Source organism: Protopterus annectens, chromosome 9.part0, assembly GCF_019279795.1.
Source record: "Protopterus annectens isolate FY-2018-M chromosome 9.part0, PAN1.0, whole genome shotgun sequence".
In the NCBI taxonomy this organism is placed as follows: domain Eukaryota; kingdom Metazoa; phylum Chordata; order Ceratodontiformes; family Protopteridae; genus Protopterus; species Protopterus annectens.
This window is the reverse complement of record NC_056743.1, coordinates 369,843,441-369,860,808: the sequence shown is the minus strand read 5'-3', so window position 1 is coordinate 369,860,808 and position 17,368 is coordinate 369,843,441. Positions and strand designations below refer to the sequence as shown.

The 17,368-nt window shown below is 41.9% G+C and overlaps 1 protein-coding gene across 1 annotated transcript in view; it reads right to left on the bottom strand.

Annotated features, from left to right (window-relative positions):
- Window positions 1-2,443: 2,443 nt before the first annotated feature.
- Window positions 2,444-17,368, bottom strand: part of XPO7 (exportin 7) — a 4,001,819-nt gene continuing 3,986,894 nt past the window's right edge. The window contains exon 27 of the mRNA XM_044082110.1: window positions 2,444-2,944. Coding sequence (XP_043938045.1) covers window positions 2,851-2,944 — 94 coding nt within the window. The 3' untranslated portion in view covers window positions 2,444-2,850. The remainder of the gene's footprint in view (window positions 2,945-17,368) is intronic.

Genomic DNA, 17,368 nt, shown 5'->3' with positions numbered 1-17,368 from the left:
TTCATTGGGCAATGGCATTGTTTCTCTGAGTGGAAACTGCCGTTCAATGTTTTGTGTGTGCGATTATTAGTGATTGATGTTTAGTTATTCGTTTAACTAAATGTTCAATCATCTGATACAGACGCGAGCCAACTACATAGGAAAAATGGTAACTGTGGAAACACATGCAAGGGAGGAATAAGGTCTAAAATGCAGCTGGACTTAAATGAGCTATGTAATGTTTGAGTGAGAAAGATTGGGTAGATTACAAGTGATACATATGTCTGCAGCTGGGAGTGTGTCATTATGGTTTGTTTTCATTTATATAAATGTATGACTGCCTAAGTGGTAAGTGATGGTTTAATGAAGAGGTTTCTTGTTTAAAAAAAAAATGGAATAATTTATGTAATATTGACGCCTCACAGTCAGACGCTGTCCGGTTCGATTCTCAGCTACAGTGTCTTCTGCGTTACGACATTCGTGAATGGGTGTACCTTCGTTGAAGGTTGTGCGTCAGGGCTGGTAACTCGGCACGTAAAAATCAACTACCAATCATTAGCGGACTGGAGTTCCGCTGTGGCGACCCCTAACCGGGAAAAGCCGAAAGACACAACATGTAATATTGCTTAGGTTATACAATATATAGCAATATATGTGAGGTATAATGTTAATGTTAATACAGTACGATTACTTTTATATGAATGTAAATTTGCCTATGTCTCGAGTGACAATTCAATAAAGGTGTTTGGAGAGAAAAAAAAGAATAAAACTGGCAGAGCAAAGTATACCTCATTGTTATAGGTTCCTCCCCAAACAAATGATCCTCAGGAAATCTGTGGCAGAAAAGCTTCGTTTGCTGCTTCTGTTACAACTAAAGGTTTGCCAAATCCTTACATTATGTAATTACAGCAGAATATTCCAAAACAGAGGAGAAGAGGAGTAACTAACACTAATTTCTTGCACCTTCCTAGAAGTGCAACACTCCTCAAAAGAAAGACAAGCAAGAAAAACAGAACAGTTATATGATCAGTGGACAATGGCTCCTAGCTGGTGTACAACAGAAGGCCATCACTAACGTATCTAAAAAAGACTAAGCCTATCTGCTCTCCTGTACCACTCTGGCTATTCATGAATAGTCTTTTCACCATGTGCTAGAGTCCAGGGGAAGCATGGGAACTACTACTGGCCATAATATAAGTGAAGGAGAAGCCTTAGGTGAATACCTTAACCTATGCTACTGAGCACTTCATTGACCAGGAGACAATAAACGTGCAGAAATGGAGCCGCATCCTTCAGTAACTATAAAAGATCCAAGACCCTAGTCATCAGACACCAACTAAACACAAATGGGAGTCTGTAAGGGGAAGAAGAGATGACAAGGGATGCAGGACTCATTACAAGAGTGGTTAACAGCATCACGGCCTCCTGTTAACTTTCACCCAAGGAGGAGGAGGACATAGAAGGCATGGTACTAGAAGAAACCCTCTCACAACAAGACAATGATCCAAGTGAATAAATAAATGGATATGTCAAGCAGATGTATGCAATGCAAGAATATTGCTTGTGCTTAACCCCCTGACTCAAAGCAGAGCAACAGTGAAGTAAAGAAAAGGGAGGGGTGCCACCAACAAATACTGACCAAACAAGTTTGGAAGGGATGTGTCACTGCAGAGGACCCTCAAAATAAAATCTTCAGTGTTAATACTTTTAACAATTAAACATTTCCCAAATTATGTGAAATGACCATCACTATATACCAGTGAAAGCATGAAAACCAATGGGTGGTACAAGCACACTGCTTGTAGGTAGCTTAGCTGTCAGCATCACAGCCTCTTAAAATCTAGGGCCACTATGGGATGCTTTCCAGCAAGCACAGACAAACACAAACAGAAAAAGTCTAACTACTGAGAATAACAAATGCAACAGATTATGAAAGCCAAGATAGTGACTGTGGTCAGAAGTCTAGGGGATCCTGGCAAAGCACTTTAACATACAGAAATATAAAACTGATTACATATTCTTTTAGGTCCATCTCAAACACTGCTCTTCGTTCAGTTTTAGGAAACTGAGTAGTCTTTCAGTGCAATGGAACTAACAGCTGAATCAGTCAGAGAACAAACATCATCATTAACCACAATGCCTTTTAACCCATACTTCCTTCAACTGTGTGTGTAACAGACAGGTTTGTGCTGGCTTATCCACACTGATGAAAATTAGCAAGACACACTTGAATTTATGCAATATCAGAATTTTCAGTAACAAGGCTTGGCAGAAGACGGCAGAACTGACAACTTAAACAGGAAGAAATAAAAGATGATCACAAGTGTATACTTTCCCTGTTCACCTGTTATGGTATTGTATTTTTATGTACACATTCACACAATTTTGCTCATTACATCTGCCCATAAATACTCTTCAGTCCCACATGCAAGCCCTAGCTGCAGCACTGTTACACTACACAGTGTAAAATTTCAATCACACATCTTTTATTTAACTGAATATAAACATTGTTCAAAATGTTATGAAAAAATTTACATATTTTTTACAAGGCAGGCGGTGGCAGGGCGCTGAGGTTCTTGCCTGGATATTCTGGAAGGGGAAGAGATTTGTCATTTCTGTAGCCCCAAATGCGAAGGGGAACGGAGACCCCTGCCTGTCTCAGCTCTGACCACCCTCATCCCCATGGGTAAAACAAGGTCACAGTGACCTTGTTACTTTTGGCCCTGGGGGAAGGGGACCAAGATTGTAAAATCCATACCCCACATTTCAGTCTCACACTCCATCTTTCTGCTCCTCTGTCTGAAGTCTGAACCCCCAACTTGGCCAAAGAAGTGTTTGCTTTTGTTGATCACAGGAAGATTCTAGATGGTGTCAGCTCATCATATCATTACTGTTTACACCACATGTTAAGTTCTTCATTGAGTCATTCACTTCTCTTCGAAATACTGAGAGGTTCTGTGTAAATCTAAAATTACAAAAAGAAAAAAAAAGAAATGTATGTACTTCTTTACTGGACAAAATGCAAGCCTGACTCACTTATTAAGATGTCATACAGTTTAACTGTGGGCTTTTACCAGAAGTTGTCTTATGAGACAAGAAACACCATAACAATATACCAGTGAATACTACAAACAGCACAAATTAGCTCAATGAAAGCACAAGTTAATCACAACCAACCAATAAGACCCTTATTGTATACTGTTTTCAAAATGCTTCAAAAGAAGAAAAAATGTGCTAATGCAGACTTTTCCATTTCATGGTAAAAAATAATGCCATTACCACACTGTGCACTCATTCTTTTCCACATCACAGTACACAAGAGTTTAGGAATATAAAATAATTACACAAATGATTATTTTACATGCAATGCTTCATGAACAGTGTAATGCTGCTGAATAACAAGATCTTGAAAACAGAGGGGAAACTGTAACCCTGTGAAGGGACTATCATTCGCCAACAGCATAATACTGTACAAAATGAGCCACATGTCAATAAGTACAGCTGTGTAACAACTTACCACAACAGTACATACAGACTGATCACTTTTGCAGGATTATTAACTGATGGGATACTGTGACAAGGATAGACGTATTTCCAGTCTGCATACAGCCTGGGTGTCCCCCCACATGCTGTATGACAGATGTATGATATCAGCCCAAAGGAAGCAAAGGTACATAAAAGACAAACACACAATGTACCTCAGAACTTTCTTGCACCAGACAAGCAGGTGAAGCAGAAGTAATAAAAATAAGTTGTGCAAGTAAACTTACCAAAACAGTACATGTTTGAATGATCACTGCTGCATCACCCTTAGCTATATGGACTATATCCTGCCCAGGATAACAGCCAGCCAGCTTCCAAAGCTTCAGGTTACCTTCCATGCATGGTCAGGCAGCTCGTGTTGAGCTGACTAAAAAATAAGTTTGAGTGCAAAGCCATTCAAAGCTTTCCTGCCAAGAGAGGCAGGGAGGCTGAGCCCTGAAAAGACAAAGCTAGGAACAGGGAAAAAAATTTCCACACCCTGGCATAAAAAGTGCAGCAAAAAAACAAGGGGGATGGACGAAGGGAGTGGTTACTGCAGCAGTGATCATTCAAACATCTACCATTATGGAAAGTTTACTTACACAACTGCACTATGTTCATCATATTGATCGCTGCTGCAGTAACCTTAGCTGTATGGGTAGATTACCCTAGCTAATTATATTTGGAAGGTGGAAGGAGAAGAATCCAACAGCCCCTACAGAATGGCACTAGTAAAGCTGTACTGGACCAAGGGAAGGAATCAAGCCTATAGTGCTTTGTAAAAATGAGCAAAGAAGACTAAGTAGCAGCTTCTAGAATCCAACCCTTTCCAAAAAGTCACAGATGAAGCCAAGGCCCTGGTAGAGTGGGTCTTGACCCTGCCTGGAATAGTTTTGTTATGGTGAGTATAGCAAAAGGTAATAGCCTTCGACAACCATTTGTAAATCTTCTGTTTTGACACAGATTGTCCCTTGAAAGGGTTATTTCTGTCAAGGTAGTACCCAAGTTGTCTGTGGACATTTAAGGTATCAAGTATCCTTTCGCCCTCATTTTAGGTTTAGCAAAGAAAAATGGGGAGATGGGACAGTTTGTCTTGCAGTAAAATTGGATACCACTTCCGAGATAAAAGGATTCGTTCTTAAAGAATCCCTGTCCCTATGGAAAGTGAGATACAGTTGACTCACCATAAGAGCTTGCAACTCAGATACCCTTCTTGCAGAGGTCAGAGCAAACAGTAAAACTGTTTTCCATGTTAAAACCCTCAAGTCAGCAAGGTTAACTGGTTAAAAAGGAGCAGGTGTTAGCTTCTCTAACACAAATTTAAGATCCCAAAGATGGGCCACTAGTTTACTTGGAGATTTCTTTATGCAAAAACATTTTGACATGAGACTGTATTTTAAGAGGATCATCCATGGGCAAACATGTTGAAAAGTCCAATAAAAGAACCTTGACAGAGAAACAAGAATGGCCATAGGATTGTAGCTCACACAAATATTGTAAAACCAGGGAACAACTAGCCCTGAATGGGTGCTGCTTAAACTTATGGCACAAACAAGAAAACCTTTTATAATTGCTAATGTACGATTTGCTAGTAAGCAGGGTTTCTTGCCTCCATTAGTACCCGATAAGTCCTCAGTAAACAGGTGCCTAAAAGGAATTAAGACCCCATCATCCAGGCAGTCAGATGAAGCTGACTGATGTCGGGGTGTACCAAAGACCCCTGCTCTTGCGTTCACAGATCAGTCTGTGAAGAAGCTTGTGGTAACTGGCCCCGACCATTTCCAGTGGAAGGGAGAACCATCAGTCCAACTTTTATCTAAAGTGTTATGGGAGTTTACTTTAAGCCAAACTCTCCATCTCTTCATTTTCTTTCCTGACCCTATGTGAAGTTCATCTCCCAGGCTCCTCCTTACACTTTTCAAGGCTACCAGTACTTGTCAGAGATTTGGGATGCATGGCTAGGCTTAAAAAGGCCCTTGTGGTTGTTAGCCTAGTAAATGCCTATGATCTATGGCTGCCTGGGCAAGGAGGGAGTCACCACACTGATTACTGGGGATTCCTTCCACATCCTGAGAAGTACCCTGGACATTAGTGAAAAGACAAACAGGAACATTCTCTCCAAGGAAAAGAAAATGCATCTGTCTTCCAGGCCTTCTTGTATGGAGTCCTGTAACAGAATCTTGCCAGTTGATTGTTCAGAGAGAAGGCAAAGAGGTCTACTTGAGGAACTCTCCAAAGATGATCAAATCTTGGAAGACCCCTGATCTAATTTCCATTCATAAGGGTCTACCCTGGTCCTGCTCAGCTTGTCTGACTGAATGTAGCATGCCTGCAGAGTAATATTGTGATATGAAGCTACACCATAAGCTAACATGGCTAGTCTGCAAAGGGGGTACAATCTCTTCCCCTTTGCCTGTTGATGTACCACACGATGGTGGTATTGCATGTAATGAATTGAAGAGGTCCAGGGGACCACAGATGGTTCAGAGAGATGAGTGCCTTGATCAGGGCAAGCAGCTGCTTGATATTTATGTGTTTGCATCTGTCCTTGGTCTCTCACATCCCTCGCATTTTTATCCCTCTAGAAACTGCTTTGCAAGCAAAATCCAAGACATCTGTGGTAACCAACCACTTTGGCACAGGAAGGGAGAAGGAGAGACATGGACTTAAAAGATATCTATTGTCTCCACCAAATCATTTCTCTTCTGACAAACCCTGACACTGGGATTTGAAAAGATAAAGGATGTTGATGCTGGGACCAAAGAGATTTCAGATACCACTATATCCTTCTGATGTGAAGTCTTGCCATGGGTATCAGGAAAATCACAGTTGCCATAAGACCCAAAATCCTGAGGTATTCCCTCACATTGACCGAAGCCTGAGTGGAAAACCTTAGAAATAAATCTATACATACAGATCTATTTTTTTTTTTCCTGTGGAAGAAAATCTCTTTGAAAAGAGGTGTCTAGTTGACATTCCAAGAACACAATCTTGTATGGAGGAGTCAAGAAAGACTTTTGAATGTTCTCTTGGAATCCCAGCTTGTTTAAGAGATCTCTCACCCAAGAGAGAGATTCCTGACGCTTGAAAAAAAGACTCTGCAAAGATAAGCAAGTCTTCTAAATATGGAAAAATGTGGATACCCTGTAGCTTGCAATGAGGTACAGCTGGAGTTAGACCCTTTGTGAACACTTCTGGTACAGTGGATGCTCCAAAGGGTAAAGCAGTGAACTGATAATGTTATCCAGATGCACAAAACATAAGAAACATCTGAAGTTTGGGTAAATAGGGATGTGATGATAAGCAACTTTTAAGTCTAGTATTACCACGAAACCTGGAAGAGGAAAAAGGCATATAATTTGGGCACGATTATAAACAAGTTTAGGAACATCCATGAATAAAACCCTACCCCTGCCTAAAAAGGAGGAAATAGTTCTATAAGTCCTTGGAACAGCATGTGATGAAGAACCGATGGAAACAAAAAATTCTAATCTGGAGAATGAGGAATGATCTGCCCTGAAAAGGAGGAAACTTGAAAATAATTTTCAAAATTCATATTGTCTGAAACTATCTATTGCCAATGAGAAAAACCTGAAATTCGATTTTCTGGAAAAATGAACGGACCATGGTGGGAGGGGGGTTGAAAGGTCTCTTGAACAGTCATTCAGACTTGTTGGTCTGTCCTTGATTTTGGAAGGTGCGAGACTTCTTTTTGGAACCTCGTTGCCATTTATTCTTAAACATGTGATGTTATGTTGTCCCTATCTCACCTTCATTGTTGCTTGTTGGGTTTGGAGCAGATGCTCTGCTCCGACATGGCCGCATTCTAAAGTTCGTGAGCTTCCACTGGCTCGAGGCTAGACTCTATCCCAACATGCTTAGTGAGAGTTACCCAGATCTCGTTTGCCGCTTGAAGCTTCGGGATTACTTTGCAACTGGCTCAGGTTAAGTTCTATTTTTCTCTACTTATTTTGGGTAAAATCTTGATATTTCTTATCTATAATTATTCCTTGTAGTTAGGAGATTGTAAGTCCTTGTGTGCCTCGTTGTCTATTGCCCTATTTTTGCTGTTTGTTGTTGAGGCCGTCGTTTTCCTTATAAGGCCTACTAATTCACCTTTTGTTAGTTCCTAACAAATCTGTTTCAGTTAGAGGATTTGTTTTCTGCCGTTTAATTTCAGCCTGTTTGAGTTAGAGGGCTTTCCCCCTTTTACTCCCCTTTTTCCCCAAGGAGTTTGCAGTTTAAGTTAGAGGCATCTCCTCAGTCAGAGGAGCTGTTGTTTAGCTTACAGACTCTCCTCCTTCCGTTCCTCCCAGTTTCCTTTATAAAAAAAAAAAAAACAAAATTGCCTTCTCTGTCTGTTTGGGCCATTTTCTTTCACAGTTAGAGTTGTGGCTGTTGTGTGGTTATCCTTTTGTATGTCAGACATGTTCAAGGAGTCATCAAAAGAATCCAAGCCTTCTAGATTCAAAAATTTTGACTCCTGCATGCATATGATGTCATTGATCAATGGTCATACTAGCTGTGTATACTACCTGGGAGCCATTCACCTGCAGGACTCCTGTTCCATTTGTCATGGATTTAGCTCTAGGGTCCTGCAGGAGTGGAAAAATAAGTTAATTCTGACAAGGTTACTTAAAGGATCTTTTGAGGCATCTGTGGAAGGGAATCAGGCTGGCAAATCTGATAAGCCCTCCAAGAAAGCATCTTCGTCGGTTCTGATCTCGGAACCATCGAAGTCACAAGACAAACAAGTTCATCGGATCCAAAGTCAGTTGGGTCCGATAAGACAAAATCTCCTTCAGTTCCTCCAGTGTCTTTGGAACTGACCAGGAGCCAAAAAAGAAACCGGTCTCCCTCCTTAGAGCCGATGCATTCCGTACAGCAGTCTCCACTGCTCCAGTCTGTGACAGGTAGTCATTACTCATCCACTCTCAATCATTCAGGAGCCTTTCGGATAATGATGTGGAGAGAGTGGTGAAGAGGTTACCTAGGACACCGGCCTTGGCAAAAATTTTGTTGAGCCCAGCCCATATGGGCGTGGAGCCGACTACCCAGCCTACTTTGTCATCTATTCCTCCTTCGACTCACCTGAGTTCAGAGCCGGAGTGGATGGAAGTCACTGTGGTGGAACAGTCAGATCCAAAAACCACCAGACTCTCGGTTCCGACATCTGCTCCGATCTTGTCGATACCACCTTCTATTGAGGGATCTTGGAGCCGACACTCCCATGTCGGCTCTGAAGGGGAGAGAGAGATCGGATCCCTGTCGGATCCTACTCCCCCACTTGGGACTTTGGCGCAGGTGAGTTCGGCTCAGACATCAGCCTATGAGCCATCACCCTTGGTGCAGGGGACATTTTCAGGCTCTTCGGAGCTGGAGACTCTCTCAGACTGGGATTGTGGTGCCTTCATGGTGATGAGGAGTGTACTGTCCTCCCAGACTGCTCCACCCTCCGCTTCAGCTGCTCCGTCCACCTCGAGGCCAGTATCAACCTCCACACCACCCCTCCAGCCAAAGCGTATGGAACCAATGGCCCAAGACAGCCCCTCGGGTGACCCCCCCTTCTGAAACCTCCCCAGAGTACCCCTCTGAAGAGGTCCCTCGGAAGAAGACTTGAAAGAGAAAGCATTTAGACCCCCCCCCCCCAAGTCTCTCACATCAGACACACAGACTTGGAGAACTCAGAAGGGTTCCCACGGTCCCCCTCGGAGGATGTCTATTTTCAGACACACTGGAAATCCTCAAGCAGAGGGGTGGCTGGAAATCCCTTTCCCCTTCTGAAGACAAGTCCATGTACCTGTAGGCATCTGGCTCTCGACCCTCCACCTCTTGGGTGTCTCCTCCTTTCGACCAGCTGCTGGGGATGGTCAGTCAAAAGGCGTAGGGCTCTCCAGAATCTATGGAACCGGTTTCGAGGAGGCCCAATAAGTTTATCACAGTGCCAGAATACAAACTTTTCCTGACCAAAGGTGTTCCAGTTGATGCTAGGGTGGTTGCGGTAGCCACAAAGAAGGAATTAGCAGAAACTTCTTCTGTCCATCCGCCGAACAAGGAGTTGCATACAATGGACAAATATGGGAAGCATGTGTTTTCTTCAGTGGCCTTAACCCGTAGGTCACTAAATTATTTGTTCCACTTCATTCATCTCCAGAGGGATCTTCTCAAAGAGCTGGGAGATGCTCTCCAGGACCCTACAGCTGCAGGAGCTTCAGACAAGGCTGCTTCCCAGCTTGCAACCTTATCTTCTGTAGTCAACTCCTCCATGCGGCTCATCTCTTACACAGCTGATGGAGTGAGCAAGGCAGCAGGCACAGGAATTGCCTTAAGGAGACATTCCTGGATGCACCTTTGCGAGTTCGCGGAGCCCTTCAAGTCCTCCTTTACCAACTTTCCATTTGATGGCTCATCACTGTTCGAGCCCAAGGTAAAACAGACTCTTACCAGATGCGAGAAAGATGTCAAAACTCTCTCTGCCATGGGAGTACATTTCTCTGCGCCTACTAGACCTTATCCCAAAGGTCAAAAAGGAGGGAAAATGTGGTTCTGGAAATCCCAGGGAGCTTCGACTGATGCACATGGTGAATTTTCCCCCAGGGGCAGAGGGGGAAACAATAATGGGAGACGCCTCCCTCACAGTAGAGGGGGTCCGCAGAATCAGGCGACAGAGATATGTTCTCTGGTAGGCCCTTCTAGCACTCCTGAAAGGAGGCACACTTGTCCACCTCTGGAGGCAGTCAGGGGCAGATTGTCACTGTACCCAGAAGCCTGGCAAAGTATCACAAAAGACACAGGGGTACAGTCGATAATATCTAGGGGATACAGCATTCCTTTCTCCTTGCCACCTCTTCCCAGAAAAAGAAAGTCAATCCCAGATGTGCCACCCAATCTACGGGATCAAGCCAACCTAGAAGTTCAAAGGTTGCTAGAAAAACGAGTCATCCAAGAAGTCCCCGCAGACCAAATCCGATCTGGATCTTACACAAGGTTCTTTTTAGTTACAAAGAAAATAGGGGACTGGAGGCCCATTTTGAATCTCAGCAAAATGAACAAGTCTGTCAAGAAAACAAAGTTCCAGATGGTGACACTGCAGTCCATTCTTCCCTTTCTGGGAAAGGACAACTGGAAGTGCTCCATCGATCTCCATGATGTGTACTACCACATCAAGACAGACAGGCCATCCAGGAAATATCTACGCTTCCGGCTGGGAGCCAGTCATTACCAGTTCAGATCTCTGCCCTTTGGTCTCACTACAGCCCCCAGAGTGTTCATCAAATGCATGGCAGTAATTATGGCTCACCTGAGGTGTCTAAGATTTCGGGTGCTTCCATATCTAGATGACTGGCTTCTTACTGCCACCACTGAGTATCGACTAATCAAGGCAAGGGACACCACAATTGGTCTCTGCACAGAGCTAGGCATCACTATAAACTACAAAAAATCTACCTTGTTGCCCAGTCGACATATTACATTTATAGGAGCAGATTTAAATACAAAAGACATGACAGAAAAATTGCCTAAGGAGAGAGTGTCAACCAAATGACATCAGGTTTTAATCTTGATCAGGAGAAAGAAGATTCAAGCAAGACTTGTTCTCAAAGTACTAGGACCAATGGCGGCACCAATAACACTAGTTCCCTTGGGACGCTTCCACATGACGATATGGCAGTGGCTTCTATTTGCTAAATGGTCCATGCACAATCTAACCACGTTACACAAGATTCTCATCATGGAGACCTGCAAAAAGGATCTACAATGGTGGCTTCAGTCTACGCATGTAACGATAGGCAGGCCTTTCATCCTTCCCCAACTGGTAGCCACACTGACCACGGATGCTTCCCAGATAGGGTGGGGAGGCATTATCTGGGACAGACTGTTCAAGGAACTTGGCAGCAACCAGAGTACCACTAGCAATCAACATCCTGGAGATGAGAGCAGTGCTTCTGGCATTGGAAGCACTCTAGGACTCTCTACCTACGAGGACAATTGCAATTCAAACAGTCAACATGTCCGTAGTGTGGTACATCAACTAGCAAGGCAGAACCAGATCTTAGCTCTTGTGTTGAAAGGCTCAAAGAGTATGGCAGTGGGCGATGTCTTCTCAGCAGTTTCTGACTGCAACTCACATTCAGAGGAGATCCAATATGATAGTGGACAAGCTAAGCAGGGCAATTTTAATGCTACATGAGTGGTCCCTGAAGCAGGAAATTGCGAATCAAATCTTTTGCAAGTGGGCCAGCCTTGCTGCAACCTTTTTGTCATGTCCATCAATACCAAATGGAGGAGCTATTTTGCCCTAGTCCCCCAACCGGGACAGCCACCCACGGATGCACTTGTTCATGATTAGCCCCCCAGGACTTCTTTATGCTTTCCCCCCATTTCCTCTAATACCCAAAGTTCTTCAGAAAGCAAAATCACTGGGTTGCAAGCTAATCCTCATTGCCCCTTACTGGCCTCGTCAAATATGATTCCCTTTCCTATGGCCCCATCTCCAGCAGGAGCCTTGGATCCCAAACCCAGTTTCAGATCTCCTGGTGCATCAGTCAGGAATGCTCCAATTTCTACTCAGACCCTCATCCTGACAGCTTGGTTTCTCCACTTCCCGTCTTATCCAGGCTTCCTGACATTTCCCCTGCAGTATGACACAATTTGATCTCTTCTCACATATCTACAACAAGAAAGATTTATGCTAGCAAATAGAAGAGGTTCTCTTGTTGGGCAGTCAAAAATCATATTGATCCTTCTACTGCACCCATTTTGAAGATCCTGGAATTCCTGAGACTTTTAACCAAGGGGCAGCTGCAGCCACCATCCGAGTTCAGCTGGTTGCTATTTCCAATCATCATGTTGGATAAATGGGTTCCAACATTATGTCCCACAGGTTATGCAAAGCTTTCTTGAAAGATACTATCCTTTTGAGACCCCCAATAAGAGAACCACCTCCTCCTTGGGATCTAAACTTAATTCTAGCTGCCTTGATTCTCCCTCCTTTCGAACCGGCTGCTACTTGTACTCTGAAGTTCATGACTTGGAAAACAATCTTCTTGACTGCCATTACCTCAACTAGGAGGGTATCAGAATTACATGCTCTCTCCATTCATCCTCCTTATTTAATTTTTCACAAAGACAGAGTTTCTCTCAGAACCAATCTCTCCTTCCTACCAAAGGTTTGCTCTGTCAAATTTAAATCAATCAATAGAACTCCTCGTTTTCTTCCCTAATCATGGCAACAAGCCAGAATATAAACTCCACCAACTGCATGTTCATAGGCAGTTACGTTTCTACTTGCACAGGACAAAAGAATTCAGAAAATCCAAACAATTGTTTATATCATTTTCAGAAAACAGAAAGGGAACTTCAGTCTCAAAAGTAACCTTATCAAAATGGCTTACAGACACCATCACTTATGTTTACAGCTCACAGTGCAAACAACTGCCAGGACAAATTGGAGGGCATTCAACTAGAGCATTGTCTACCTCTACTGCATTTCAAGCCTGACTGCCTTTGGACACGATTTGTGCGGCAACTACTTGGGTTAATCGACATACCTTCATCACTCATTACAAGGTAGATGTGGCCTCCCAGAACAGGGCATCCTTTGGTTCCACTGTGCTGAAGAGATTATTCCCTTGAGCTACCCGAAAAAGGAGGAGCTGGGGACGTGGTCCCAACAAGCAAGAATGAAGGCGAGATAGGGACAACATAACAAAGAAGTTAAGTACTCACCATAACATTCCATGTTTGTTGTCCATGATCTCGCCTTCTTTCTTGCATCTCTCCCCCCTTCCTGGAGGATTGAGAGGAATTATCTGGTATTTGGCTATATGTGCTATGATTCCACTCCTGCTTCATGAATTGTATAGGCTTAGGGTCTATTACTGTTGTCTTGGTGGTACTGATAGGTGTGTGTGTGTGTGTGTGTGTGTGTGTGTGTGTGTGTGTGTGTGTGTGTGTGTGTGTGTGTGTGTATATATATATATATATATATATATATATATATATATATATATATATATATATATATTGAGTCTAGTATGAGTTATCACAAACGAAATCTGGGTAACTCTCGCCAGGCATGTTGGGATAGGGTCAGGCTTTGAGCCAGTGGACGCTCTCGAGCTGTAGAACGCAGCCGAGTCAGAGTCAATCCAACAAGCAAGAAAATAGGCGAGATTAAGGACAACAAACATGGAACATTATGGTGAGTACTTAACTTCTTTTTTTACCTGTACTTAGTTGACTGTTTATTCTGTTTTTTTGTCAGAACTGAATGAGGAGATAGTCAATCCTTTAGAAAATCTGGAAAAGAAGGGCTAAAATATCTGAGATTCACTGCATCTGCTTTGCCCCTTTCAACATCCTTTTTGATCACCTCTGCTGCACATGGGTCAAGTACAATCTCTGTCCAACAGTGAATTTAAAATTTCATATCATCACCATCTGGGAGATTCTGTGACTACAGCCATGTAAACCTCCTGAAAACAGTAACAGTGGCCATAGCCCTGGAAGAAGCATCAACACAGTCATTCATACACATACTATAAACCAATGAATAGTGACCTGTGCAATACAAGTTATTTAAAGCAGAGTTTTTTTCATAAGAAGAGACTGCTGAAAAATATTTCTCATACTTTCACAATTAGGCAGAAAAAGAAGTTATGTACTTACCATAATGTCCCATCTATGTTGTCGCTCCATTTATCCTTGACAGATGGGTCCAATTCCGATATCGGAACCAGACCCATCTGTCAAGGATAAAATGAAGACTGACAACATCAGATCAAATTTTTTAACATAAGAGCCTGACAATTCAAAATTCTGAAAAAGTCAAAGTTGCAGTCCACACTTTTCCCTCATACCTATTAATTTTCCCATCCTTATCAGAAAGAGTAGGATTGGAACTCACTAGGTGCTTAGCAGCAGTGGGATCAACTAGAGTTATAGCTGCTGGACCAGGTTAGAGAAAATGTATAAAAATTTAAAACCTGAGGAACTTTAAGCAGTCTATCTGCCTTTTTAGTGGTAGCTGGCTGACTATCAGGAAAATTGCTGGCTGTAAGACATACATCCTTTAAAGCAGACAGGACATGAGAAATGGGTATAGGAGCTGGAAAATCGTTCTCTGACAACTCACAGTATTTTTGAAGGACTGAAAATCTCAGTGTTCTTTCACTGAAGACACTGGCACATTCCAGCAATAGTCTCAGAGAAAGAGAAAAGCTCACAGGGAAAATCAGAAATTGAGCTCTCCTTTGAGTCTGAATCAGAAATCTGAGGGGAAAAATGTACCTGTTCAGATTCAGAATCTTGAAGTCATGCATATTACCCAGACATTCACTTTTTTCTCTTTAGCACTCTGCAGTTGCACCGCTTCTTCTGTGACATTTTGGAAATGTTATTCAAATTTATATAAAGCAGAAAAAAAATGGAAATACAAGAACAAACACAAATGGTAATATTTATGGAACACTTAAGTATGCCAAGGTTAGAGGTAACTGAGGCTTAAAAACAGTTAAGATAGGAGGAGATGAGATAAAAAGAGTGATGAATAATCAATATGCAAGAAAGTCTCCAGTAACATATGGTACTCCTGTGGAAGTTAAGAGGGAAGAAAATGATAAAGATCTGTCAGGTTTTGTTTAACAGGATTTAAAAGAAGGGAAGGACCAACATCCTGGAAAAAAACCTGTGGTGGCTGTAATACCTAAAGACAGTTAAAATCCATCAGATGCAGCTTCATATAGGCTCATTTCAATTTTAAGCCATGATCAAAAAGTGTTAATGTCTGTACTCACTAAATAATAGGAATGATGTTGCTAAAATTGATAGATATGGATTAATGTGGTTTTGTGGAAGGATGGCAAATACTTGACAACATTAAAGGAACATCAGACTTCCTAGATGGCTGCACATTGAGCAACAGCTTAACTCCAGCTCTCCCAGTGTGAAAACAGAAACTCAACAGAGAAGGTCAATAGACTTTTGTGTTGATGGGTAAATTTCAGTAAATGGCTACAAGTGTAGTGCCTGGATGCCAGTGAAAAAGAAATACAGAAAACCTGGAAAAAATCAGCTACAAAAGGTAAGGAAGAAACAATGACTGGGGAAAGTTCTGTAACTGCTCAGCAAAAAGCAATGCAAGCTCCAGACATGACTTCCAGTAACCTACAAGATAAGTACACACACACCTGGTTAAAATAAACAAAAACACTGATGGAGTATAATAACACACACAAAACAGAAGCTGTGAAAAATGGAAGAACCTTTAAACAGATATCCAGATAAGGTTGGGATTGATTTCTGCGTTTACTTGTGGATTTTAACATTAAAACATTGGTTTTGACATCCGTGGCTCTGGCAGTTTGGTACTTCACTTTGTTTCTTGGTTTTAGTGTACCAAACTTCCTTTTGGATATCCAGATAAGGTGATACATCTGCAAAAATCAGAGACTGAAATGAAGAAAAGGCTGGCTGAATATGAAACTACTCAGGAAGAGATGTTTCAAAAACTGCTAGAATTAGAGGACAGAGCACATAAGGAAACCTGAGATTTTCAGCTATACCAGAGAAGCTGGAAGGAACAGACTGCATTAATTTTATGAAAGCACAAATAAGCACCTGGAATGGTATTCCACACAGGGAGCTGTTAGTTGAAAGGGCACATCATGTGTATGCTCCAAAACTGTGTATGAGAAAGCAACCTAGACCATTAATAGTAAAGATGCAATCCTACCAGCAGAAGGAACTGATTTTGACAAAAGTGTGGCAGAAAGACAAAATACTACAAGTGGGAGACAGCAGTGTTTGTGGAGAATGATTACTCATTGTACAACAGGCAGAAGAGGAGTAAATTCATTCCACTATTCAGAGAATGTGGAGATACAGGTGTGAGATTCAAACTGCTGTACCCAGCTGTCTTCAAGGTATTATTCCCTGGAGGGACAAAATCAATTTTTGTAGTAGTACATGCTATGGAGGAAATACAAAAGTTTGTCCAACAAAAAGTGAGCTGTGAAACAGGACATTCTGCTTCTTGGCTTCTGGTAATAAAGACTGCAGAGAGACTTCACCTATGAAACATTTTCCACTGTTTTAAAGGAAAATGTTGCAAAGAAGGTAAGCAAGCATGGCAGTTGATTAGAAGAATTGAGAGTACATTGGAAATGAAGTAGATACAGGATTCGGGAGATGGAGATGAACAGTAATAAAACCAGTAACAATGTGGGATTACAGTGCAATAATTATATTTGTGAAATATGTCAGAACAAGAAAATCTGGAAATATTGGACCTTTTCAGAATTTGTTGGACTTCTGGGAAGACTCTAATGTTATTAATGTTCAGAAAAATGCTTTGGGGAGTGGAAGAGGGGAGAAAGTTAAGTGTACATAAAGAAAACTTTTTGTTACTATTACTGTAGTTTTTGTGGTGTATGGTTTTCTTTGCAAGCTATAAGTAATATGTTTTTTTCTCAGTTATTTTCAAGTGTAATGGGGATTGTAAATAGGTGGCGCTGTTCTTTTTTTCCCTTTCTTTCTCCTTTCACTCTTTCTTCTAGTTCTCTTTTAAGAAATGTGAACACTGCAATGTAAAACGACTGGTCAAAAGAGCATGACAAAAGAAAAATGAATGTGCTTTTTCACATTCTTGCACGAGGGAATAACTAGATTGAGGACCATAGACTGATTTAATAACAAGTTTTAAGAGAAAGCAAGTAATTGAAAAACAATACTGAATATTATGAGTCTTTTTCTAGCAAATGAATGTATGCTTTATAGCAATTCTATATCTGGCTTTCATGTCTCCATGGAAACAATCTAATAAAGTAAAATTGGCTATACTCTGGTGGAGAGTGATTTGCTGGGGGAG